The sequence below is a fragment of the Pseudochaenichthys georgianus genome, chromosome 17 (genome assembly GCF_902827115.2).
Source record: "Pseudochaenichthys georgianus chromosome 17, fPseGeo1.2, whole genome shotgun sequence".
In the NCBI taxonomy this organism is placed as follows: domain Eukaryota; kingdom Metazoa; phylum Chordata; class Actinopteri; order Perciformes; family Channichthyidae; genus Pseudochaenichthys; species Pseudochaenichthys georgianus.
In genome coordinates, this window is record NC_047519.1 from 41,535,831 (window position 1) to 41,563,100 (window position 27,270).

At 41.3% G+C, this 27,270-nt stretch overlaps 2 protein-coding genes across 2 annotated transcripts; one reads left to right on the plus strand and one right to left on the minus strand.

The window, feature by feature from the left end:
• Window positions 1–6,014: 6,014 nt before the first annotated feature.
• On the plus strand, window positions 6,015–8,387 carry LOC117462708 (tripartite motif-containing protein 16-like protein). The gene has a single exon (XM_034104989.2). The coding sequence runs from the start codon at window positions 6,084–6,086 to the stop codon at window positions 7,464–7,466; it is 1,383 nt and encodes a 460-aa protein (XP_033960880.1). The 5' UTR covers window positions 6,015–6,083; the 3' UTR covers window positions 7,467–8,387.
• Window positions 8,388–16,763: 8,376 nt separating this feature from the next.
• Window positions 16,764–17,520, minus strand: LOC117462654 (E3 ubiquitin-protein ligase TRIM62-like). The gene is made up of 2 exons (XM_034104919.1): window positions 16,935–17,520; window positions 16,764–16,882 (listed from the first exon to the last, which is right to left on the minus strand). The coding sequence occupies exons 1-2, from the start codon at window positions 17,518–17,520 to the stop codon at window positions 16,764–16,766; spliced, it is 705 nt and encodes a 234-aa protein (XP_033960810.1).
• Between the last annotated feature and the right edge of the window lie 9,750 nt (window positions 17,521–27,270).

Below are 27,270 nucleotides of genomic sequence, written 5' to 3' on the forward strand. Positions count from 1 at the left end.
TTAACCTAGAGTTAATTTATTCACATTAATTCCCATCAACAAATCCATGTTATGTGTCACATGAAATCTTTATTAGGCAAGGCAAGTTTATTTATATAGCACTTTTCAACACATGGCAATTCAAAGTGCTTTACAAAAAATGAAAGACATTAAGAAATGGCATTTAAAATTAGTCATTAAAAAGCAAAGCTAATAAAATAAACATTAAAAGAAAAAATACATGGATAAAAGTTACAGTGCAGTTTAAGATGTGAATAGTTCAATTAAAAGCAGCGACAAAAAGAAAAGTCTTCAGCCTGGATTTAAAAGTAGTCAGAGTTGCAGCCGACCTGCAGGTTTCTGGGAGTTGGTTTCAGATATTTGGAGCATAACAACTGAACGCTGCTTCTCCATGTTCAGTTCTGACTCTGGGGACAGAAAGCTGACCAGTCCCTGAAGACCTGAGAGATCTGGATGGTTCATCATTTAGCAGGAGGTCAGAAATGTATTTTGGGCCTAAACCATTCAGTGCTTTATAAACCAGCAGCAGTATTTAGAAATCTATTCTTTGACACACAGGAAGCCAGTGTGAAGACTTCAGAACAGGAGTGATGTGATCCACTTTCTTAGTGTCAGTGAGGACTCGAGCAGCGGCGTTCTGAATCAGCTGCAGCTTCCTAATAGATGTTTTAGTGAGACCTGTGAAGACACCATTGCAGTAGTCGAGGCTACTGAAGATAAAGGCATGGACAAGTTTTTCCAAATCCTGCTGTGACATTAGTCTTTTAATCCTAGATATGTTCTTTAGGTGATAGTAGGCTGATTTAGTAACTGTTTTAATGTGACTGTTGAAACTCAGGCCAGAGTCCATGATTACACCTAGATTTCTGGCTTTATCTGTTGTTTTGAACATTGCAGGCTGAAGCTCAGCGCTAACTTTTATACGTTCTGCCTTGGCTCCAAAAACCATTACCTCAGTTTTATCTTTGTTTAATTGGAGAAAGTTCTGACACATCCAGTCATTGATTTGTTCAATGCACTTACTCAGTGTTTGAATTGGAGCATAGTCTCCTGGTGAAATTGTTACGTACATTTTTGTGTCATCTGCATCTGCAGCTATGGTAACTTATTTTGTTGTTCTTCATTATCTGAGCCAGTGGTAGCATGTAGACGTTAAAGAGAAGAGGCCCCAAGATTACAAATATTACACACCAGAAAACACAGAAATATCCATGAAATAAACATACAGTAGGCTATAAACAATTAAAGGGATAATTGGGAAGGCATTACAAATGTAAATATATTTTAAATAATAAAACAATCCCACCACCACAGGTATCTACAGGAGAAGAGGGAATTCTCTCCACAGAATGTGAATGCCCACGTGGAGAATGGAAATGCAGTCATGCGGCTGCATTAGCCATCTTTGCCATCCACACTTTCAGCTGCACTGACGTGACACCCCCTGTCAGTGGAAGAAGCCAAAGGCAGCTACACGTACACATTCAGTGGAGGAGCTATTTCCTCCAACCAATAACTCACTCAACCCGCTGACAAGAGAGCCCACCTCCGCAGATCGTGACTGGCTGAGGGACAGACTCGGGGGCAGGTTCTCAGGAATGTCTTGGCTTCTCTCCCCCGAGCCAGAAGAGGAACACTACAGCTTGGAAACACTTACTGTTCCTGAAATTCTCAAATCTGTTGGGCATCAGGGACCTGAGGCAACTGTGGCAAGCATGGCATTGTCTGAGGAGCAACAGAGGGCAATTCAGGTGGCTACCACTGGTCAGCGAACCAACCCAAACTGGCATCTGTTCAGGAAAGGAAGGATGACTGCCAGCAACGTTGGAGCTGTCCTGAGGTCAAAGCGTGTGACTGCTTCCCTTAGTGCCAGGGTGCTAGGGCAACAACAGGCCCTTGATGGTGTTGTGTCTGTACAGTGGGGGACTATGAATGAATGTGAGGGCGTCAGGGCATTCACCACTGCAACCCAGATGCAGGTCCATGAGTCAGGTTTGTGGCTCTCCCAATCAGGATTGTTGGGGGCATCTCCAGATGGTCTGGAGGTAAAGTGTCCCTACTGAGCCAGGGAAATGACAATTAGTGAAGCATTGCAAATCAAGGGCTTCTGTGTCAGTAAGGAAGAGAAACATTCAGCCTGCGTGAGGAGCATCCTTACTGGCACCAAGTGCAAGGTCAGCTTCACCTCACTGCAAGAAAGAAGAAGACATTAAGAAATTGTGAATCGTTTTTAATTTACATTTACTCGCCTTTGCAATGTTGTGGTTGTTAGAGTGTTAGGCTTCCTGTCAGCTCGTCTGTTGGGAAGATATAAAATATTAGTTTCATAGAAGTCACACCGTCACATATAAGAGCATTAAGACATACAGTACATAGGCTAAAACAAAACATCTAAAGATATAACCTTGCACTTTGTCTCGTGAACATTTTCACTATTTTGACATTTTTATAGATCAAAATTGAACTAAAGAAATAAAGGTAGATTAATCCATATTGAAAATAGGTGTCAGCTGCTACACTAATTATAATAGTTATATTTCTTAATTAAGATATTACTGTATTGATCCCAATTGGGGAAATGTTTGTGTTGCAGCAGCATAACAAGAAAAACAAAATATAAGTTATTATATATACAAAAGTATGTTAGGGATGGAATATTAAATTGAATATAAATGTAAAATGTACATGTGATTTTACGTCCAAGAGAAGTTATGGAGCAGAGAGTTCTCTGCCAGCCAGAGGTGATTTGTTATTAGTTCAATATGTCAAACTGATTTCCCTGACTACAATCTTTAGTTACATGGTGAAACGTTATGCTGCTTGTACTAATTAGACTTATCATATAAGCCACACAGGTTTTAATAGGATGTATTCATTATCTTTACTTATGTTGCGGTCTTTTCAGCAGTGCCATCTCTAAAACGGCGATACACTACCCATCATTTACATTTCACCGTGACATGGACGAAACGTCAGCTTACCTCATGGTACGAATCCAGACTCGTCTTTGGAAAACATTGGCCGGGAAACGATAGAACGAGCACGTTTCATGCGAAGACCTGTGGCTGCAACCCGGAGCAAAGCAACAAACCATTGCGTAGCTAACTAGTAGCACTAGCTTTAGCTAGCGTTAGCCAACGAAACGAACTGCCGAGTAAAATTGGAAAACACTGGTAATTAATTATTCTATCATTTGTAAAACTACGGTGTTAAAAACGACAATTTCAAAAATACAGATTCTAATGGTCAGATATAGATATACAGATACTAAAGATACTACAGATACTAAAGATAGGCAGGTACTTGCTTTCAAGCAGAACACAGGGGAAAACAAACTTAGCGGGAGTGTTTACGTGTGTAGGCGTAATGACGTACAACGGCCTCGACAATTTCTGTAGTCCTATTCAGCCACTCGGTAACAACCATCGTTTTTCAGACACGTAAACTCTTCAAAAATCACCAGTGGGGTCACTGCTGATGTATCTACTGTCGTAGAACAAAACGTGATTTATCTCTTAAATTTGTGTCAACCACAGACCTTATTTCGAGCTATTTTCCAAAACCCTATGGAGAAAATACATTGCTTTTTTGACGAAGGAACCGGAAGTGCTAAAAATGCTAACTTACTTCCGGGTTTTAGGACGCGTCACTGCGGTTCTCTATTGGACTTACATGGAGATACGCCCCGCCCCCTCTCCAGCGCCTCTTGTTTGAATGACAGGAGCAAACACAGCTGACAGCCGCGGTGAAACTCGAACGACTAGAGCGATGCGAATATTGGGTGGTCTACCATAGTATTTACATGGAGATAAGCCCCTTAAAAACCATGAATTAATAAAGCATACATTCTGTGTTTACTCCTGTCATTCAAACAAGACGCTGGAGAGGGGCGGGGGCCGTATCTCCATGTAAATCGGAATCGGATCCATCAGGCTAAACTAACCTGTAGGTGCTCCGTCCACACTCACAACAACGCCATACAGACATAAATAAAGCAGCGACTGTATTCGCCATGACATAGACAGTCTGTGTTTTGTATATGTTTAACTTTTGTCCAGTTTCTGAACAGATATGAGGAGCTGTGAGCTCTGAGTGTGTGCTAACAGAGCCAACGGCTGATGTGTTGGGCCAATCACGAAGCGTCATTTCTTGACTGGCAGCAAAAACAACCAATCACAGCAGTGCTTCTATATGGCTGGCTCTGTCCAATCACAAACAAGAAGTGTTCTCCCTAAAGGAATACCCTTTCCGTCCAATGTGAAATGCTGTTGTGTTTTGTGAAATGCTGTGGTGTCTTGCACTTCAGGGCCACCGTAGTTTCTGTATTATACAAGAACTCCATGTCCGATTTCGCCTTATTATGAACTTGATTTTTCCACAACCTGGCAAAAATCCCTGTATTATTGTTACTGGCAATTTAAAAGCATCTAAAAAGCCACTTTAAAGCAAAGTTTGTTTTCCAGAGGAACTGCTTTAAAAATGTGCCAACATGTGTAAGTCTCGACAACACTGCTTTCCAAAAATAATCTCTGTCTGTCTATCAAATATACACTATAAGGGCCAATTGCATTATGTTTGTATTTGCTTCAAATGTATGTGCAATACCTTATCTATGCTACTGTTACGAAAATAAATCCCAAATGTGGATCAATAGAGAATTTAATATTCTCTCATAATAAAGATGAACTGCCCCTTTAAGAGAAAGCCTTCTGAAAGAGATGGGTCTGTCTGCAGACCGCAGCAAGGAGGCGTTTCCTATAGGGGCGTTTCCTAACTTTTTTTATCCAGCTGCTTTTATAAATCCTCGCAGAAGAAGTCATTGTTCTAGTGATGGGAATTCCGGCTCTTCTTGCTGAGCCGATCATTTGGCTCACCAAGAAGAGCCGGCTCTTTCGGCTCCCAAAGGGCTCTTCAGTTTACCACATATTATACCTTTTAATTAAATCAAATGTAGCGCTGTTTTGACTAATGATTTATATGTGTACACATATATCACTTAAATTATTCAAGACATCCTTTGTACTAAAGTATTCAAAAGTAAAAATTACATGTTTAATATAAATTATTTGCTGTGGCCAATTGTTTTCATTGCATTTACAGACCCGTGTAACTCTCTGATACCACCCAATGAATGCATTGACTTGCTTGTAGAACCACGCTACACAAAACAAATGGCAACACCTATAAAAACTATTTAAAAAAAGGGGCTACTGTATCAACCTATATAAAGTATATAAATATAGTTTTTCTCCCTGCACGAGAGGGGAGCGTGCTTTGAGATCAACTGCTAGGCTGCAGCGGGGAGAAGAGGGGGACAAAAAGTAGGAAGAGAAGTAATGGGTCAGAAACCCCTTTTTACGCAGCGGTCCAGACATAGACATCATAGCTACGGCGACATATTCAGTTGCCAGTTACTTTGGGCATTAGGGCAGGGATATCTTTCAAGGTTTGACATAATGAATTGTGCTACTTTTAAAGCAAGCAACGATGTTTTCAAATCTGTAATCAAAAAGCTCCTCAAAAACACTATAGAAGCAGTTCCTGCCGTTGTTACGTTAGTTCAAACAGTAACAACGGACTACTTTTCTTAGCGGATGCATGTAAATTTAAATCAATACAAAAAACTATTTTTTAAATCAATAAAATCTTTTTCTAAATCCATAAAAGCATTTCCATTATTATTGGGAGTCATGTCGTTACTTTGTTGAGAATGTGGCCATGTGTAATAAGCGGGATAATGTCCACATTGCACATTGCATACTGTGCCTTCATGCCGATCTAGATCCCTCCGCAAAAACAAAACAAAAAACGTCTCGTTCGCGAGCCGGCTCCCGTCGTTCACTATAGGAAACGTCCCTATAGGAAACGCCCCTATAGGAAACGCCTCCTTGCTGCGGTCTGCAGACAGACCCTATTGTTCTGAAACGAGTGGAAGTTTGATAACTCCGCCCTCTTCCTCCCGCTCTGAACACCCATTGGTGCAGATCAGCCAATGAGAGGGAAGCAAAGGCTGCGTGTTTGTTTTTGAGTCAGCGCACACTACTTGTCTGATCTCAGATAATCTATGACTACAACGAGGAGAAATGTCCCAGAAAGGAGCTCAGCTGGACCTGGACTCCATTTCCTGTTCGATATGTCTGGATGTGATGAAGGATCCGGTCACTATTCCCTGTGGACACAGCTACTGCATGGGCTGTATTACAAACTACTGGGATGGAGAGACACAGAATAAAAAGGAGAGCTGTCCTCAGTGTAGGAAGGCCTTCACACCCAGACCTGACCTGGTTAAAGACACCATGTTGGCATTCCTGGTGGAGCGGCTGAAGAAGACTGGACTGCTGGATGTTGAGAGGACCGAAACACAGAAGGAGCTGACGGTGAGTCGACAGAACATTCAGAAGAGGATCCAGGACAGAGAGAAATATGTGAAGCTGCTTGAAGAGGAAGAGAAGGCTATCAACTGTTCTGCTAATAAAGCAGTGGAGCACAGTGAGCACAAATATTCAGAGTTGCTCACGGCCATGGTGAGCAGGAGATCTATTATGAAGCAGCGGATCAGAGTCCAGCAGGAAACCGAAAGAAATCGGGTCAGAGCTTTTCAGGAGAAGCTGGAGACGGAGATCTCTGAGCTGAAGAGCAGAGACGGTGAGCTGAAACAACTCTCACAGGAAGAGGATCTCAACCAGCTTCAACAAACCTACGACTCCCTGCCACCTCTCAGTGGATCTACAGACACGTCGTGCCTCACACCGCGTGCTCTGGGATACTTTGACGGAGTGACAGCATCCGTGACAAAATACCTGAATACATTTCTGGACCTTGTGAAGGAGGAAGTGTATGTAGTCTCTCTGGCTTTGGGTGAAGTGGACATGTTACTGCTCAAACCAGTGCCCAGGTCCAGGGCTGAGTTCATCCAATTGTCCCGTGTTGTCACTCTGGATCCCAACACGGCAAACAGACGGCTGTTGTTATCCGAGGGGAACAGAAAGGCAACAGCCACGAGGCGACAGCAGATGTACTCCCGTCACCCCGACAGGTTCGATGTTCACACCCAGGCCCTGAGCGCAGAGGCTCTGACTGGACGCTGCTACCTGGAGATCGTGTGGAAAGGCTTTCAGGTGTGCTTCAGCCTCGCTTACAAGAGCACCCAGAGGAAAGGGCCCCAGGACCTGGCTGCGTTCGGACACAGCGACAAGTCGTGGTCATTGCATTGCGGCACTATCTATTTCGCCTTATGGCACAAAGGAGAATCCACTGCCGTCGCAGGTCCTCTCTCCCCCAGGATAGGAGTTTACCTGGATCACAGTGCAGGTGTTCTGATCTACTACAGCATCGTCGGTGGACAAATGATCCCGGTCCACAAAGTCCAGACCACCTTCACGGAGCCTCTGTACGCCGGCGTGGGGCTTCATTACACGTTAGCAGAATGTATAGAGTTCATTAAGCTAGACGAAGGCCGTTGGTAAATGTTTGATGATCTTTAGCTGCTACTTCCTCCCGTCTATGTTTACCCACGGGGTCATTTTACCTACGGGGTGCATCGAAATGAAAAGAAACTACTCTTATCATTTCAAGAAGTATGTTTTTAATGCATTTTATGTAGGTGTTTCTCACGGTTCTGCAGAATACATTGAGTTCTGTAAACTACCATGTGTGGTTTTAATACTGACTCGTTATGTCGGTGGTTCTTTGAAATCTTCTCATCTTCCTCCCGTCTGTGTTTAGCTATCTGTCATGGCGGGGTTTGTTTTGATGCGTTTTATGTCGGTGTTCCGACTGTTCTGTAAAGGGTTACACTCTGTTTTTAATACCGACTACCTCTGTTGGGTTTTTCGTTGAATTCTTCTCATCAGTTTGGTACATGTTTAATCGTATTAAGATGCTACTGTTAACTCCTGAGTTATGGTGTTACTAAAACCGACATTTCTCTGCATCAAAGTGGAAATAAACTTCTCTTAACATGTCACAAAGTATGTTTTGATGTAGGTGTTTCTTACCTGAGAATATATGATTGATTGTTGTAAGAAGAGTGAAGCTCAGATATCATGTTCTGTCCGCACCCAGGGTTAAACCATAATGTGTAACAGAGGAATAAGTACACACACGTTGCTCCACTGGGACTCCGGCATAGCATCATATCTGATTGGTGTCCATCAACGTGGAGATAGATGTCAACTTGCGGTCCCTTTGTGAGTCTTCTCAAAGCAAATATTATACGGTTCTCTAGCACCACCTTCTGGTCAGTAGATGCTACTTCCTGCTGTCTGTGTCTAACTGGAGTTTACCACCGCTCCTTTTACCTAGACGGACATTTATCTGCCTCAAAATGTCAAGAAGTACGTTTTAAGCATTGTGTGTGTGTGTGTGTGTGTGTGTGTGTGTGGATAAATAAACACAACATTGCAACATATCTTCTTGTGCTCTGTGTGTACATCATCATTTAATATTTTTTTTTAATGTACCACTAATGAGTAAAATGTCCTTAAAGTGAGAAGTTATCGTTGAATGTTATATTAATTTGTTTGCATTTAACTTTAGGCTATTTCCTTTATTTATTCACAAGTTTTAATACAAATGTGTAACGTATCTCTGACATATTTAACTAGTGTTGCTTGAAGCGCTTTGCAAAAACAGACACGTCCACAACCATTTAGCATATTTAATATCTGATATGTTTGCCTAACCAGTGTTTCCTTTTAGAAAAAGACAACGTGTTATCATCCCATTAAATAAACGAGGACCTCTGCAGACCGCACTGATAATGGTACCATAGATTTGGCACACTAACTAGAAGCACCTGGTGTACTCCTCTCCCTTTGATAACAGCTGTTTGCGCAGACGGTGTAAAGTGGCTTCTCTTCAACAGCCCGTTAACGTCCCTCTCCACAATAAAGACAGCCAGGACTGCAGTCAGGACTGTCCCATTGTCTTCAGAATAACTGCAGATTTCTTTCAGCTTTCCTAAATCGTTATTGGTGCGTCAGGTTTGCATTTGAGACAGAAGAGTTTACTGAGAAGTGTGCTGGAGTTTCTTTAGAGTCGTCCAGTGTCTCTCGCTGCCTCGCTAAACCTGTTATTTGAATATTTGAAACTCGTCCCCACTTTCCAAACTCTCTACCTTTAGACTTTGTCCTATGTGCTGCAGATTTATCATTCTATATGGATTAAAGTACACTTGTTTTCTTCAAGTAAAGAGAGCTCTGGAACAGTAGAAGTACTCAGATCTTGTACTTGGGTTAAAGTAGAATTACTCAGATATTGTACTTGAGTAAAAGTAGAAGTATTCAGATCTTGTACTTGAGTAAAAGTAGAAGTACTCAGATCTTGTACTTGGGTTAAATAAGAAGTACTCAGATCTTGTACTTGGTTAAAAGTAGAAGTACTCAAATCTTGTAATTGAGTAAAAGTAGAAGTACTCAGATCTTGTAATTGAGTAAAAGTAGAAGTACTCAGATCTTGTAATTGAGTAAAAGTAGAAGTACTCAGATATTGTACTTGAGTAAAAGTAGAAGTACTCAGATCTTGTAATTGAGTAAAAGTAGAAGTACTCAGATATTGTAATTGAGTAAAAGTAGAAGTACTCTCAGATCTTGTACTTGGGTTAAAGTAGAAGTACTCAGATATTGTACTTGGGTTAAAGTAGAAGTACTCAGATATTGTACTTGAGTAAAAGTAGAAGTACTCAGATATTGTACTTGAGTAAAAGTAGAAGTACTCAAATCTTGTACTTGAGTAAAAGTAGAAGTACTCAGATCTTGTAATTGAGTAAAAGTAGAAGTACTCAGATCTTGTAATTGAGTAAAAGTAGAAGTACTCAGATCTTGTAATTGAGTAAAAGTAGAAGTACTCTCAGATCTTGTACTTGGGTTAAAGTAGAAGTACTCAGATATTGTACTTGGGTTAAAGTAGAAGTACTCAGATATTGTACTTGAGTAAAAGTAGAAGTACTCAGATCTTGTACTTGAGTAAAAGTACTCAAATCTTGTACTTGAGTAAAAGTAGAAGTACTCAGATCTTGTAATTGAGTAAAAGTAGAAGTACTCAGATCTTGTAATTGAGTAAAAGTAGAAGTACTCTCAGATCTTGTACTTGGGTTAAAGTAGAAGTACTCAGATATTGTACTTGGGTTAAAGTAGAAGTACTCAGATATTGTACTTGAGTAAAAGTAGAAGTACTCAGATCTTGTAGTTGAGTAAAAGTAGAAGTACTCTCAGATCTTGTACTTGGGTTAAAGTAGAAGTACTCAGATATTGTACTTGAGTAAAAGTAGAAGTACTCAGATATTGTACTTGAGTAAAAGTAGAAGTACTCAGATCTTGTACTTGAGTAAAAGTAGAAGTACTCTCAGATCTTGTAATTGAGTAAAAGTAGAAGTACTCAAATCTTGTACTTGGGTGAAAGTAGAAGTACTCAGATCTTGTACTTGAGTAAAAGTAGAAGTACTCTCAGATCTTGTAATTGAGTAAAAGTAGAAGTACTCAAATCTTGTACTTGAGTAAAAGTAGAAGTACTCTCAGATCTTGTAATTGAGTAAAAGTAGAAGTACTCAAATCTTGTACTTGGGTGAAAGTAGAAGTACTCAGATCTTGCCATGAGCCATTCTGTATTCAGGTCACATTGGAACATTTACAAGACTTCTGAACAACGTTGGAAATATATTTGAACCTATGGTCTCAATTCTTCAGTAAATATTTGTACACCATGCCACATGAATCCTGTCTTTCTCATAAATGTATTTGATCAACTAAGGTACAAAGATTGTGTAGGTTTATATTACATATTTCTTTTGAAATATTGTCCCTTTATAGTCAAAAGTCAATCTATGAGCGATACAGAGTTTAAGCATTAGAGTCACAACATGATGTGACTTCACATGATGAGGATTTTACATTAGAAAGAAATACATGCTGGTTTTCTAAAGTGTTTTAAACAATATCTGTTGCTTAATAGAATAGAATAGTTTAATGTCATTATACATGTACAATGAGATAAATGCTTCTCCCTTTCAAGGATGCCATCAAAACAAAAACAAAACATCACAACATAAGACAACAAAATACACGCAGCATACATACTTAGGAATAAGGGTAAAGGAATAAAGAGTAAAGTGCAGTAATTATTTCCAGGAGTATAAAAATTAAATCTGTAATGTAATAAATAATAATAATAATAATAGTGTGTATTTATAATAATAATAATAATAATAATAATAGTAATGATATATATTACACCTGTAGCGCCTGCCGGAGGGCAGCAGGTTGAACAGGTGAAAGCCGGGGTGTGACTGCAGTCGTGGGTGTAGAGCGAGTACAGGAGAGGGCCCAGCACACAGCCCTGAGGAGAGCCGGTGCTGAGAGTGTGGGAGGAGGAGGAGTGATGGGGGCCAAGTCTCACACGCTGGGGGCGGTTAGTGAGGACATATTTGATCTAGGAACAGGTGGGTGGGGGAAGGCCTAGGTTTGACAGTTTGCAAACTAGAATGTCCGGGATGATTGTGTTGAACGCTGAGCTGTAATCAATAAAGAGCAATCTGACATAGCTCCCACGATGCTCCAGGTGGCTCAGTGCAGAGTGGAGAGCTATGGCTATGGCATCTTCAGTGGATCTATTTGCTCTGTAGGCAAACTGGTGTAGGTCCAGGGTGGGGGGAAGGCAGACCTTTATGTGATGTAACACCAGCCTCTCAAAACACTTCATGATCACAGGTGTGAGTGCAATGGGGCGGTAGTCATTAAGGCTGTCTGTGGTTGCTTTCTTATATCAATCAATCAATGTTTATTTATATAGCCCAATATCACAAATGTTACATTTGTCTCAGTGGTCTTCACAGTGTGTACAGAATATCAGTATGACAATACGACACCCTCTGTCCTTAGACCCTCTGTCCTCAGACCCTCTGTCCTTAGACCCTCACATCGTACAAGGAAAAACTTCCGAAGAAAACCCAGTTTAAAGGGAACATGGAGAAACCTCAGGGAGAGCAGCAGAGGAGGGATCCCTCTCCCAGGACGGACAGGCGTGCAATAGATGCCGTGTGTAAATTGAAAAGATAATACATTTGCAACAATATGTCTGTCAGGACACAACAAAACACAATTAGCCTCTTTTCCCAGTTTCTTAAACATTTTTAGGTCATTACATTACATTGCATTTAGCTGACGCTTTATCCAAAAGCGACTTACAATAAGTACATTCGACCAGGAAGATACAACCTTGAAGAAAACAAGGTATATAATACCTTAATTCTATCGCTCGAGGTGGAGTCGAAAGAGATGAGTTTTCAGTCTGCGCCGGAAGGTGTGTAAGTTTTCTGCTGTCTTGATTTCAATGGGAGCTCATTCTACCATCTTGGAGCCAGGATAGCAAACCCACGTGTTTCTGCTGATGGGAACTTGGGTCCCCCTCGCAGCGAGGGTGCAGCGAGTCGTTTGGTTGATGCAGAGCGTAGTGCACGTGCTGGGGTGTACGGTTTAACCATGTCCTGGATGTAGGAAGGGCCAGATCCAGTACGCAAGCACCATTGTCTTGAAGTGGATTCTAGCAGTTACCGGAAGCCAGTGGAGGGAGCGGAGGAGCGGCGTGGTGTGGGAACATTTAGGAAGGTTGAAGACCAGACGAGCCGCTGCATTCTGGATGAGCTGCAGAGGTCGGATGGCACATGCAGGTAGACCAGCCAGGAGGGAGTTGCAGTAGTCTAGGCGTGAGGTGACGAGAGCCTGGACCAGAACCTGCGTTGCTTTCTGGGTCAGCTGGGGACGCATCTTCCTGATGTTGAAAAGCGTGTATCTGCAGCAGCGGGTTGTAGCAGCGATGTTTGCAGTGAAGGACAGTTTGTTATCCAGGATCACACCCAGAGTCCTTGCAGTCTGAGTCGGGGAAAGAACAGAGGTGCCGATGTTGATGGTCAGGTCAAGAGTGGGACAATCTTTTCCCGGAAGGAAAAGCACTTCAGTTTTGTCAAGGTTGAGCTTGAGGTGGTGAGCGGACATCCACTGAGAGATGTCTGCTAGACAAGCAGAGATGCGTGCGACGACCTGGGTCTCTGAGCGGGGAAAGGACAGAATTAATTGGGTGTCGTCAGCGTAGCAGTGGTATGAAAAACCATGCGGGCTAATGACAGATCCGAGTGAGTTTGTGTACAAGGAGAAGAGGAGGGGACCGAGAACAGAGCCCTGAGGGACCCCTGTAGTTAATTGACAAGGGTCGGACTCGGACCCTCTCCAAGTTACCCTGTAGGTGCGGTCTTTGAGGTATGAGGTGAGGAGGGAAAGTGCAGAGCCTGAAACTCCAAGTTCTTGGAGAGTGCGAAGGAGGATCTGATGGTTCACCGTGTCGAATGCAGCAGACAGGTCCAACAGGATGAGGACAGAGGAGAGGGAGGCTGCTTTAGCCGTGTGCAGTTCCTCAGAGACAGCAAGGAGGGCAGTTTCTGTGGAGTGACCTGCCTTGAAACCAGACTGGTGCCGATCCAGAAGGTTGTTCTGATGGAGATAACAGAAGAGTTGTGTAAAGACAGCGCGTTCAAGTGTTTTAGACAGGAACGGGAGGAGAGAGACAGGCCTGTAGTTTATAACATCAGACGGGTTGAGAGTGGGTTTCTTCAGGAGAGGGTTTACTCTCGCCTCCTTGAGAGTGTGTGGAAAGTGACCAGAAGTTAGAGAAGTGTTGATGAACTGGGTGAGAAACGGTAGAATATCAGGAGCGATAGTCTGAAGGAGGTTTGAAGGGATAGGGTCCAGAGGATCATATGTAAATGTATTGATTTTATTGGGTGTAAGTAGATTTAGTATATCTGTTTATATATAATATACCTTTATGGCAGTTTTTTCACTGGAGTCTCACTTATTTCTGTATTCAGGTCTTTACAAGACTTCTGATCTGATCTGACAACATGGAAATACATTTTAACTGGAAATGATACACTTTATATTGACAGCTTTCTGTCACGACTCAACTTCTCTACACCTTCCCTTATTAATGATCAGCTTTCCCCAGTTTCTTTAAAGAGCCTGTGACACGGTTTTCCCCCATCATCCAAACCCATCAATTTGAGTACATATTGTCCCCTTGAAAACCGTTACTGAACTGATTTTGGATATTTGTACTTTGATAACCATTAATCTGCCTTCAATGTTGACCATTTTCTGGATCTTCTCGCGGATTCTTCAAGTCCCGCCAAATGATGGGTGACGTCATTGCGGGCACAGCGCTCCAGCTGCACCGTCCAGGATCCCAGCTTCTGCATGTAAACCTTTATATATATACAGTCAGATGTAAACGCACGACGGCGCACACAGCAGCAAGCTCAGACAGCGATGACAGGTTAATGTTGAACGTGTCTGAGAGCTCATATGAGGCTGAAGGATCGGTTTATGTTGTATCTTCTAAGTTTAGGAATGAGGTGCGTCAATATGGGCGATCATATGGTCATGTAGCCAGTGGTGGAATGGGACTACAAATCATCCCGGGACTCTCGACCGGCCCACTTCGGTACCGCTAGTAAATTGTCAACGGGGGGAGCGGGGATGTAAAATACAAATATAATGTATAATGTCTGTGTCTTTGACATTAGCGCTGCTCGCCACCTGTGCCCTGTACTACGAAGCCAGTTCAACAGACCTTGGATATGTTTGAGTAACAAACAAACTAACAACAACAAACTAACAAACGAGATCTCGCTAAGCGGTCCTACGACGCTGGTTATCAACTCGGTAAATCAAGCCAGGGTTTCTCTCTCCAGCTGAGAGCGCGTTCACGTCTAAGACACGAGTGGATCTGACTTTAATTACATTTGACTCGAGTGTTTCGTCAACATAATGTGTTAAATAATACTTCTGCATCCAGTCTGTGACACTGTGAGTGTTGCACGGCCAGATGAGGCTGGAGAAGCTGACTCAGATAAGGAAATATATGATATATTATGATATTATATGATCGATGATCTGATTGATGATGTAATATGAATGATAAGTGCGACACGTCGGCGTCTTCTCTGCATACGGCAGTTTAAACTGTATTTCCTTTATCCTGTAATATGACTTGAGAGATTTAAACTCCGCACACTGAGTGGATCTCTTTTCTATAGACGCCGGAGGCGGGCAGCGTCAGGTAAAAGAAGTTATTTAGCCTTCCCATACCTGAGCCTCACGCGCCGCCTATGGGGGATGTGCTAGTTACTTATCCGACCGGCCCACTTCGGTACCGGCCCATCGGGATTCGTCCCGATGGCCAGTCCGCCACTGCACCCAGCCCACGTAAACTGTCAACGGGGGGAGCCTCGCTGCGGGGAAACGGTGGACCTAGTGTCCCGATCGGAGTGGGAATAATAATAATAATCCGTGCATTTTATCCATTAATCTCCCCAACATTGTGGTAAAAAAAACACACGTTTAATCCACGTTGTTGGTGTACTACAACTACAAAAAGCATCGGTTTGTTTTCTCATCAGGAAATGTAGACCGGCTCAAACAAACGATTTTTAATCATCATCCTCACTCATCATTTAATGTATCATATGTTCGCCGAATTGACATGAAAGCACTAATAAATGTAGTTTCATCCACTTGAGTTTACAACCACAAAAATAATCGATTTGTTTTTATATCACATCCGACGGGAGGAAATTCAGCAGCTCTCACTCCCGATTTTTAATCCTAATGTAATCATCATCTTCACCACGATCATTTATGTTTATGTCGCCGAATTGACATGAAAGCACTGACAAATATGAATATACTGTAGTCAACTTCATTAAAACGTTATTAACGTGCCTAAACTCAGTAATTCACCATTTCTACGCATGACAACACACTTTGTCCGTGTTTGGCTCTCGAAGCGTTCCCGCATTGACGTCACTTCCGGCTTCCCCCAAAACTTCAAAATGAGTCGAAGGAATTTCCCCGCGATGTTCGAAATTATTGATATTTAACGAAACGGTATCGCTTTTTCTTTTTTAAACTGACGGTTCGAGATTACTAGTAGCCCAATATTTCATTGCACAACAGTTGTTGGGATGGTGTCACAGGCTCTTTAAGTCTTGGTCATACATGTTCTTTATCCACTAAGGGTACAAAGCTTGTGTTGCAAACAAATAACACCGTGAGAAAATAAAGACAGAAAGGTGATATTTTGTAATGTTTATTTGTCATGTAAAGCTCCAGTTTGTTCACATACACACACACATCAGTAAAGTCTGTTAAATGACTGGAAAACCAACCAGGTTTTCTGGTACAGATATTCGTCCCATGCGGTCACAGACTACAGATATGCTTTAAAACACAATTCTAGACATTTTAAAAGCACAAATTGTTCACATTTTGATGCAGAGGAAGGTCCTTTGAGGTAACAGTCATCATGATAGTCTCCAAAGCTATACACACAATGAGGAAGAAGCATCTAAGGACAGAGGGTGTCGTTTTTCTCATGCTGATATTCTGAACAATCTGTGCTGTTGTATTTGCTGTAAAGTGTCTCTACTGTAGGCTATTTTTCAACAATTACAACAATTACCAAGCAGATAAAAAGATGTCAACGAACCACTGACACATCTAGCAGTATTGAAAACACTGTTTAGCCCACTGCAAGTCCTTTTAAATGACTTCAGTCGATTTAATCTGCAGGATTCTAAGGAAACCTACAACTTCTACAGAGTCTGAACATCCAATCAATCTGTCAGGGGGACGAATATAAATCTGCATATATATGCATTTCTTCTCCGTACCCCTCTGAGAACAGACGGTTGGTTGTGTTTGCTTTAAGTGTGATTACATCTGAATATCCTGAGACTTCAGCTCTGGTTTCACGTCCACTTTACTCAAAGTCAGAGAGATGTCTGACCTCAGAGCGCCCTGTAGTTTCTCTCTCACTTCTGTCAGTAGATTCACTGAGAGGTGTCAGTGAGTTGAAGACTTAAAAAAACCCACAGTGAAAGATACTGCTTGAGATCTCCTTCAGCTCAGTTTCTGTGTCCTTCAGCTCAGCGATCTCCTTCTCCAGATTCCTCCGAAGATCTCTGACTCGACTTACTTCAGTTTCGTGCTCAGTTTTGATCTGCTGCTTCACTTCTGATCTCCTTTTCTCCAGGAGACGGATCAGCTCAGTGAAGATCTTCTCACTTTCCTCCAGTGCTTTATCAGCAGAGCAGTCGATAGCATCCTCTTCCTCTTGAAGCGGCTTCACCTCTTCCTTTCTGTCCTGGATCCTCTGCTGGGTTTTCTGTAGACTCACATTGATCTCTTTCTGCGCCCGAGAACTTTTGAAAGTAAGGAGTTCAGTCCTGTTCGGCCGCTCCACCAGGAATGCTAACATGGTGTCTTTCACCAGAGCAGGTCTGAGTGTGAAGGCCTTCCTACACTGAGGACAGCTCTCCTTTTTCTCCTGTTCCTCTCCATCCCAGTAGTGTTTAATACAGCCCATGCAGTAGCTGTGTCCACAGGGAATAGTGACCGGACCCTTCATCACATCCAGACATATCCAACAGGAAACGGAGTCCAGGTCCAGCTGAGCTTTTCTCTTTGCCATTTCACCTCGTAGCAGTAACTGAGAGAGAGTTTATGAGATCAGATGAGTCCTTGCTCTGGTTTAAATACAAACTCTGATGCTCTTGTCCCTTTTCATTGGCTGATGTTCTACCAATCTCCAGCCCTATCACCCGTTGGTCACACCTATCTTCACACCTGCATATCAGTGAGGAAGAAGGGGGAGGAGTCATCAAGCCTTCGTCCATTTTAGAACAGTGTCTCTTACAGGGGCAGTACATCTTATCTTTTACATCATGCTTAACAAAACATTTACTATATGTCTTTGTGTAATCATGTTTAATCTCAAGTTTGAAATACTAGTAGTTACTTGTTTCTTGGTTGCAATAAGGAGATGAGAAACTGGTATTATAAATCAGCTGGGTTTCTACTTTATTAAAAACATATCAGCTGAGTTTTGAACTTTTCTGAATGAATGGCATTAAGGCCGACAGATTTCTATATCTATCTAGATATAAATTGTAAATATGTTATCTGTATGCCACATTGTGTATGTTTCAATAGGGCTATTCAAATTATAAAAATTGCAAACATCAATACTCCAGAGATGTGCAGAATTGTGAAAAATGGATGGTCTATTTTGAGCTCACAACCCATTATTTGTGCCCTATACCAGTGTTTTTCAAAGTGGGGCCCCCGACCCCCCGGGGGGCCGCCAGGGGGGTCACGCAAAGTTTGAGTGAAACAGGATTTATTTATTTTTTAAAAGTTTAATATTATTTTTTTTTAGATGTTATTAGTAACTGTATATCTATCTATGTGTCCTTTGATGCCAATCTTTTAATATTTTTTGTTTTTGAATCACACGACCGCCCTTCAAGCCAATCAGAATCTAGCTGAGAGTGAAACTGAGTATCTGCTCAGCTTTTGGAGCAAGTGAGAGCGAGTGAATGTTTCGCTCTGCAGCTGGATGAGATGTAGCAAATGTCGCAGAATTGTTTGCATACATCAGATTTATTTCAGAAGACAACTTTGTTGAGGAAATATTATTTTGCAAAGCTCTGGAAGGTAGGACCACATGAAGAGACATTTTCCAAGCTTTAGATGAGTACATCATCTCAAATGGACTTGACTGGTCTCGTTGTGTGGGTGTTCAGATGGGGGCAGGGGGGCTGTGACCGGCAACACAAGCGGAGTGACAGCTTTGATCAGGCAGAAGGCCCCAAATGTAGTGGCAACGCACGCTCAATCGTGAGGCACTTGGACACATCATTTAAAAAGGGTTAGACTAAAAAATGCTACAGGGGGGTCCCCGCCAGAGGATAATGCTATATGGGGGTCCTTGGGATGGCAACGTTTGGGAACCCCTGCCCTATACCATACATGTTTTTTTGGTAGTTATTATAAGTTATAAGGACAAAATGTCTGAAGGAGATACAGTAGGGATTCAAAAAGTTAAAGTCACCTTACAGTTGATCAGCTGCAGAGCTCTCTTTAGTTGAAAACACAAGCAGAGTGCACCAATATCCATATAGCATGATACATGTGCACCAACAGATGGATGAAATACATGTACACATCAAACTTGGTTCATAGCTGAATTATGTTGGAAAATGTGTCAGAGTTTGGGAACAGGTTCAAAGAGTCAAAGAACAGGTTTTGCCAGGCAGTGTGAGACGCTGAACGACTGCACCTTAAGAAACTCCAGTAAGTGAACGACTCTGAAAGCGTCTCAAACTCCCCACTAACGACGTGCAGCTGGCCAACGACCTGTATTATTTTAATGTGGGTTTGAAAGACAATGGGACACAGAGGGACGTTAGCAGGCTGTTCTAGAGACGCTAGTGTACACCACATGCTCAAACAAAAGACTCAAATCATGTCTTATGGTAATACTTTGTCTTCTCCTTAGTTGTCCTATAACGCTGTGAAGTTGAAGATTTGTCCACATTGAAGACAGAATGAGACAACTGGAGGATTGTTGACATCCACCTGGATCACTCATCTTCTTCTTCTTATATATAGACGCATGATCTTTTTATCTTTCTGATCTAGGACTACCTATGTTGTAAATGTATTATCTTTTTAATTTACACACAACATGAATTGCTCGTCTGTCCGTCCTCTGTTGCTCTCCGTGATGTTAATACCCCATTAACTGTGCGCTTTCTTTGGGAGTCCTTCTCTCTAAAGTCCTTTTCATAATTTACTGCAGGTATTTCTGCTGGGCACACTTTTTAAATGTATAATTGAAAAGTTCTGAAAAATAGCGTCCACAAAGAAATTCAATAAACAAGAACATTGATTTAGTGTTGAGATGTGCGGTTTGGTCATTTTAATAAACTTTTAATAGAAATTGTAAAAAAAACATTGATAAATAAATAAATAACAAAATACATTAAAGATTTATGATGTGTTCTGTTTTATTCTTATTCTTATAATTTTGTTTTTATACATTTATTTATTTTTGTGTTTATTTCCATGTAGTACACTTCATCTTCTACACACAGTGGTATAGGGCAGTCTATGGTGGAAAACAGCAGGGACAAAGTGAAACTGAAAAATGAATTAACACGGGAGAATCGAGACAGTTTTACAAACAGATGTATAATTATATTTGTCAGAAAGTATTTGCTGTACAGCTCTTCCTCGTAAACGGTGTCTTTCTTACGGGTAAAAGCTGTGCTTCCTAAGGTAGGAGTGATATCTAATGTCTTATCTAATTATTTATCACTGGTTGGTCTTGGTTGGTTTCCCTAGCTACATTTACCATTTTCTGTAATTGTATTTATTCCTAAATGTGATATTCAAGTCGAACAGTTAAATACTTTCCGCCTGATTCTTATACATCATTTTTCAGTGTGTTAACAAAGTTTGCAATGATTGAGATTCCTAAGGTGTTCTTAAAGAATACGGATACTTTAAAACAACTTCCTTACAAACATCAGTGAAACTTAAATACAAATAACTTTACAAATGCCACCGAGTCATCAGTTCGTATCAATCAGCCAATGAAACGTCTTTCTGATGAGGGTCTTCTGCTTGTTGCTGGGCAGCTTTTGTTCAGTGGCTTCTTTTGAACATCCTGTTAACGACTCTCTCCATAATAAAGAAAAGTCTTAATGGTACGATCTTTCAGGTCGTTGGACCAGCTCAAGTCGTTAGTGGACCGGAGTGCTTTAGGTTTGCTATTGGTGATCAATCCGAGACCCTTTCAGACTGAAGTGGTTTACATGATGAATACAAAAACAGAAAGTATTTTCTTCATGTCTTCATTTCACAAAACTGCAGTCAGAATGTGAAACTAATATGACCGTAAGACTTTTACTCTTAAAACAACGGCTTTGCAACACAGAGATATAAGCAGCTTTTTCAAAGTGTGATGATTTTTACAACCCGCATCTTTTTCAATAGGAGTTACAGAGTCTGAACATAAGACAACATTTATATTTGTAGTTGTAAAATAGAGGCTTTCCATGCAGCTTACATGTCCAAATGTCATGTTGCTGCAGCGTTTAGAGTAGAGATTAGTTCTGACACAGGACGCATCAGAAAATGAGTTTTTCCCAATTTATTGTTATTTATTAACAGAGAGAATCATTAAAAAACACAAAGCTTCCTAAAACTGTGAAGGACTTCCTTTGTTATCCTCACAGGTTCATTCATCTGCTTATTCTATAACATAACAACATGAGCAGTCTCATTCTGAGTCATTAAGACAATAACAACAAGATCAATGAATGACAATTAAATCACTAAATGAATGTACTGTATGTTTCTTTACATTTGGTTAATTTCAGTTTCAATATTGTTTTAATCGGACTTAGAGGAATTGTTATCGATATCCTCAATAATCCCATTCCCAAATAACATCTTTCCAACAGTGAGACTCCTTGGGGGATTTTTAAATATATTTCAATCTGTCATTACTATTATGTGAAGCTGCTCCATCTGGTGTTGACCTGTCTTCCTGCAGCTTGTTGAGTGAAATGTGAAAACTGATGCGAACCCAAGAGGGCGCCTTGAAACACCTCAGATCACTGGGACATGTTCACAGAGTGATCAAACCTGTGGAGTCAAAGAGCATCAGGTCATCACTTAAAGCTCAATGATGTTCGACTGGTACAGATATATTCATGGGAACTTGGAGTGAGGAGTGTGAGGCCTTTCTGTGGAAAGAATCCCTGATCAATCTGCAGAGAACACACAGGTATGGAGGACAGAACATGACCACAGGAATACATAAATGTGGAGAATAAAATACATTAATAAATAAACACAAAAATAAATAAATGTATAAAAACAAAATTATAAGAATAAGAATAAAACAGAACACATCATAAATCTTTAATGTATTTTGTTATTTATTTATTTATCAATGTTTTTTTTAAAATTTCTATTAAAAGTTTATTAAAATGACCAAACCGCCATCTCAACACTAAATCAATGTTCTTGTTTATTGAATTTATTTGTGGACGCTATTTTTCAGAACTTTTCAATTATACATTTAAAAAGTGTGCCCAGCGGAAATGCCTGCAGTAAATTATTAAAGGACTTTAGAGAGAAGAACTCCCAAAGAAAGCGCACAGTTAATGGGGTATTAACATCAAGGAGAGCAACAGAGGACGGACAGACGAGCAATACATGTTGTGTGTAAATTAAAAAGATAATACATTTACAACATAGGTAGTCCTAGATCAGAAAGATACAAAGATCATGCGTCTATAAGAAGAAGAAGATGAGTGATCCAGGTGGATGTCAACAATCCTCCAGTTGTCTCATTCTGTCTTCAATGTGGACAAATCTTCAACTTCACAGCGTTATAGGACAACTAAGGAGAAGACAAAGTATTACCATAAGACATGATTTGAGTCTTTTGTTTGAGCATGTGGTGTACACTAGCGTCTCTAGAACAGCCTGCTAACGTCCCTCTGTGTCCCATTGTCTTTCAAACCCACATTAAAATAATACAGGTCGTTGGCCTGGTGCACGTCGTTAGTGGAGAGCTTAATAACTGAACGCTGCTTCTCCATGTATAGTTTTGACTCTGGGGACAGAAAGCTGACCAGTCCCTGAAGACCTGAGAGATCTGGATGGTTCATTATTTAGCAGGAGGTCAGACATTTATTTTGGGGATAAACCATTCAATGCTTTATAAACCAGCAGCAGTATTTTGAATTTATTAATATTGGCATTTTTGTTTAAATGTTTGATCTTTGTCCCTTTTTCTTGTTATTTCTGATGAAGCTACATTGTTATTATGTACAATTGGTAATATATTTGTATACGTACCTAGGCTGAGAATGACTATCTGTGCTATGCATTATGGATTGCACATCATGACTGTTTGGCATAATATTGGATAATGGAAATGGCTTGGCCAAATTCCCTTCTTCCATTTCTTAGTCTTCCTCATACTATACAACTATAAAGATATTGTTGGTAAAAAGCAACAAAGTTATATTTATATTTAATCCCTTTTTTAAATAGAAACCGTGTTGGTATTAATGCTAAGGAGAGTTGCACTTCCAGAGAAAATGCTTCAGAGCCTCTTCAAGGAATGCATTGCCTACCTTTGCATTGTAACTTAGCCTAACAGTTAGATAAAACTCATTGAATTGTCTCCCCATAGAGAACCGCATTGACATAAAACATAAAAACCCGGAAGTAAGTTAGCATTTGTAGCACTTCCGGTTCCTTCGTCAAAAAGCAATGCATTTTCTCCATAGGGTTTTGGAAAATAGCTCGAAATAAGGTCTGTGGTTGACACAAATTTAAGAGATCAATCACGTTTTGTTCTACGACATTAAATCCATCAGCAGTGACTCCACTGGTGATTTTTGAAGAGTTTAAGTGTCTGAAAAACGATGGTTGTTACCGAGTGGCTGAATAGGACTAGAGAAATTGTCGAGGCCGCTGTACGTCATTACGGCAAACATGTAAACACTCCCGCTAAGTTTGTTTTCCCCCGTGTTCTGCTTGAAAGCAAGTACCTGCCTATCTTTAGTATCTGTAGTATCTTTAGTATCTGTATATCTATATCTGACCATTAGAATCTGTATTTTTGAAATTGTCGTTTTTAACACCGTAGTTTTACAAATGATAGAATCATTAATTGCTGGTGTTTTCCAATTTTACTCGGCAGTTCATTTCGTTGGCTAACGCTAGCTAAAGCTAGCGCTACTAGTTAGCTACGCAATGGTTTGTTGCTTTGCTCCGGGTTGCAGCCACAGGTCTTTGCATGAAACGTGCTCGTTCTAGCGTTTCCCGGCCAATGTTTTCCAAAGGAGAGTCTGGATTCGTACCATGAGGTAAGCTGACGTTACATTTTTGTCCATGTCACGGTGAAATGTAAATGATGGGTAGTGACTGTATCGCCGTTTTAGAGATGGCGCTGCTGATGCTCTTGGACGTAAAATCACGTGTATATTTTACATATATTCAATTTAATATTCCATCCCTCACATACTTTTGTATATATAATAACTTATATTTTGTTTTTCTTGTTATGCTGCTGCAACACAAACATTTCCCAAATTGGGATCAATACAGTAATATCTTAATTAAGAAATATAACTATTATAATTAGTGTAGCAGCTGACACCTATTTTCAATATGGATTAATCTACCATATATTCTTGTAATTCAATTTTGATCTATAAAAAAGTCAAAATAGTGAAAATGTTCACGAGACTTATCAAAGTGCAAGGTTATATCTTTAGATGTTTTTGTTTTAGCCTATGTACTGTATGTGTTAATGCTCTTATATGTGACGGTGTGACTTCCATGAAACTAATATTTTATATCTTCCCAACAGACGAGCTGACAGGAAGCCTAACACTCTAACAACCACAACATTGCAAAGGCGAGTAAATGTAAATTAAAAACGATTCACAATTTCTTAATGTCTTCTTCTTTCTTGCAGTGAGGTGAAGCTGACCTTGCACTTGGTGCCAGTAAGGATGCTCCTCACGCAGGCTGAATGTTTCTCTTCCTTACTGACACAGAAGCCCTTGATTTGCAATGCTTCACTAATTGTCATTTCCCTGGCTCAGTAGGGACACTTTACCTCCAGACCATCTGGAGATGCCCCCAACAATCCTGATTGGGAGAGCCACAAACCTGACTCATGGACCTGCATCTGGGTTGCAGTGGTGAATGCCCTGACGCCCTCACATTCATTCATAGTCCCCCACTGTACAGACACAACACCATCAAGGGCCTGTTGTTGCCCTAGCACCCTGGCACTAAGGGAAGCAGTCACACGCTGTGACCTCAGGACAGCTCCAAAGTTGCTGGCAGTCAACCTTCCTTTCCTGAAGACCGCCACTAAGACTGGAAAGAAGAGGAGAAAGTCCAGGAAGGAGAGCTACGCCATCTACGTCTACAAGGTGATGAAGCAGGTCCACCCCGACACCGGCATCTCCTCCAAGGCCATGGGCATCATGAACTGCTTCGTGAGCGACATCTTTGAGCGCATCGCCGGTGAGGCCTCTCGTCTGGCTCACTACAACAAGCGCTCCACCATCACCTCCAGGGAGATCCAGACCGCTGTCCGCCTGCTCAGGGTCGGCGTCATGGGGGGTCATTCGTGGGCCATGCCCCCCCAAATGAGTCACTGTGCCCCCCCCGACCATACTTGCCAACCTTGAGACCTCAGAAATCGGGAGCATTTCAAAACCGCGGGGGGGGGGGGCGGCGGATCATCGCCGGAGCTGTATTAGATTAACGTTAACATGCTTATTGTAGTGGTAAGTGCACTGCCTTGCGGCCTGTAGCACCATCCTTGATGGAGCATACGTGTGGGCTGGACCTGTATTTTACAGAACAGGAGTGAGCAGCGGGTCGTGTTGTCGATTCTTGTTCAGTTTTCTGTGACTATCTGCCTCACCCTCTCAGACTTTGAGTTGCGCGCACTGCTAAAGAGACGCGCAACCATGGAAACCGAACAATGGTGTAGCTGTATTAAAGTCCGAGTGGAAACAGTCCTGAGTAAATCTGATTTTGTCAGAAATCGGGAGTAATGCGGGAGAAATATGACCCCGGGAGGAAACCGGGAGAGGGCTATGAAATCGGGAGTCTCCCGCGAAAATCGGGAGAGTTGGCAAGTATGCCCCCAACGCAGGGTGGGCAAGCCTTGCCACTTTGCCGTTTTTTTTTTTTAATCATATGAGTGAAAACGTTTCCACTAAAGGTTTTTTGTGTGAAATACATCAGAAATAAAGAATACAAATATAAAACACAGCCTGAGCTGTGCTCACTGCTGCTCTCTGATTGGTGTGTTGCTTGACCAATGACCCCCGACCTTTGTTTTGTAATCATTACGTGGCTGTGTGTTTAGATGAAAGCCCAGTGGCGATCTGTTCATCTGTTACACTGATTATACAGTAAAGCCATCGAAAATAATATGATATATAGTACAGTACAAGTAGCCTACTTCTGGGTCTCTGTGTTTCATTCAAGCTCGGCTCTGTGTGTGTGGCACGAGCGCATTTTGTGAGCGCGCGAGCGGTAACGTGGAATGTTGTTGTTAGCATCTGGTTAGCTAGCTATGCTAACGGTTATAAAGAGCTGTTTCTACACCAAGGTGGAGGAGAGTCCTCTCCTGTCAGACTGAGAGGATCGTATAACCTCAGCTCAGTGAGGTAAGGACTTTCTCAGTGTGTAGGTTATCTCAGTGGGTCTCAAACGGTTTGGTCACCATTTATGTAAACAAGTATTTGCGAGGAATACCTTTATATGATCATTATAGTTATTAAAGAATAAGAGAATAAATTAAAAACGGATATGCAATACTATAGGACAGTAACACAAGAATACAGTTTAAAAGGGGAGTGATTAGTAAAATATCTATAAAGAAAAAGTAAATCTGTGTACAGTTCTGTTTCATATGGATGCTGAGAGATGTAGGCTAACCATAGATCTCTTCATTTTGCTCTCAAAGTGCACCAGATTGATGCATTTAACTTCAATATTTTAAAAATAATCTTCCCGGGTGAGCATGCCTAGACCCTCCTAGAGGAGGTTAGTTCCACCCCCACCTAAAACATGTTCACATGGATAGGATACTAAATACATTTAAACACTTTTTATATGGTGGCCTATGTCCATATCAAATCGAATCAAGTTTTATTTATATAGCACATTTTTAAAAGATTTTTGGTCGAGCCAAAGTGCTGTACATATAATAAAAAATAACCTAGAGTAAAGACACTTTACAGCAAATACAACAGCACAGTTTGTGCAGAATATCAGTATGAGAAAACGACACCCTCTGTCCTTATATGTTTCTGTTTTGGTGGTCGTGCCACGACCGTGCATGTATGCACAAGTCATAGGTGCACTATACCATAGCACTACACCCTGCAATGTGTGTGAAAGACAATACACTTTACAGCATGTTTTTTTAAATTGAATTTGCGTTGGTGTTTGTGTGTTGGTTGTTGACGGCAGTGTGTGCCCCCCCCTTGGTAAATGATTGCCCCCCCATTCGATTTGTTCTAGAGCCGACCCTGCGCCTGCTGCTGCCCGGAGAGCTGGCTAAACACGCCGTGTCTGAGGGCACCAAGGCCGTGACCAAGTACACCAGCTCCAAGTAAACTGCTGCCGCTACTGCTACAAACCAACGGTTCTTTTAAGAGCCAACCACTTCATCTATTGCTGCTTTCCTCTTACAAAGTGTCTAATATACGTCAACATAATTTCCATTTTAATACAACTAAAATAATACTTATGGTGCAAGTGAACACCCTTCTTTTTTTAAGCTGGTTTTGAAATTATTAATTGGTGGTAG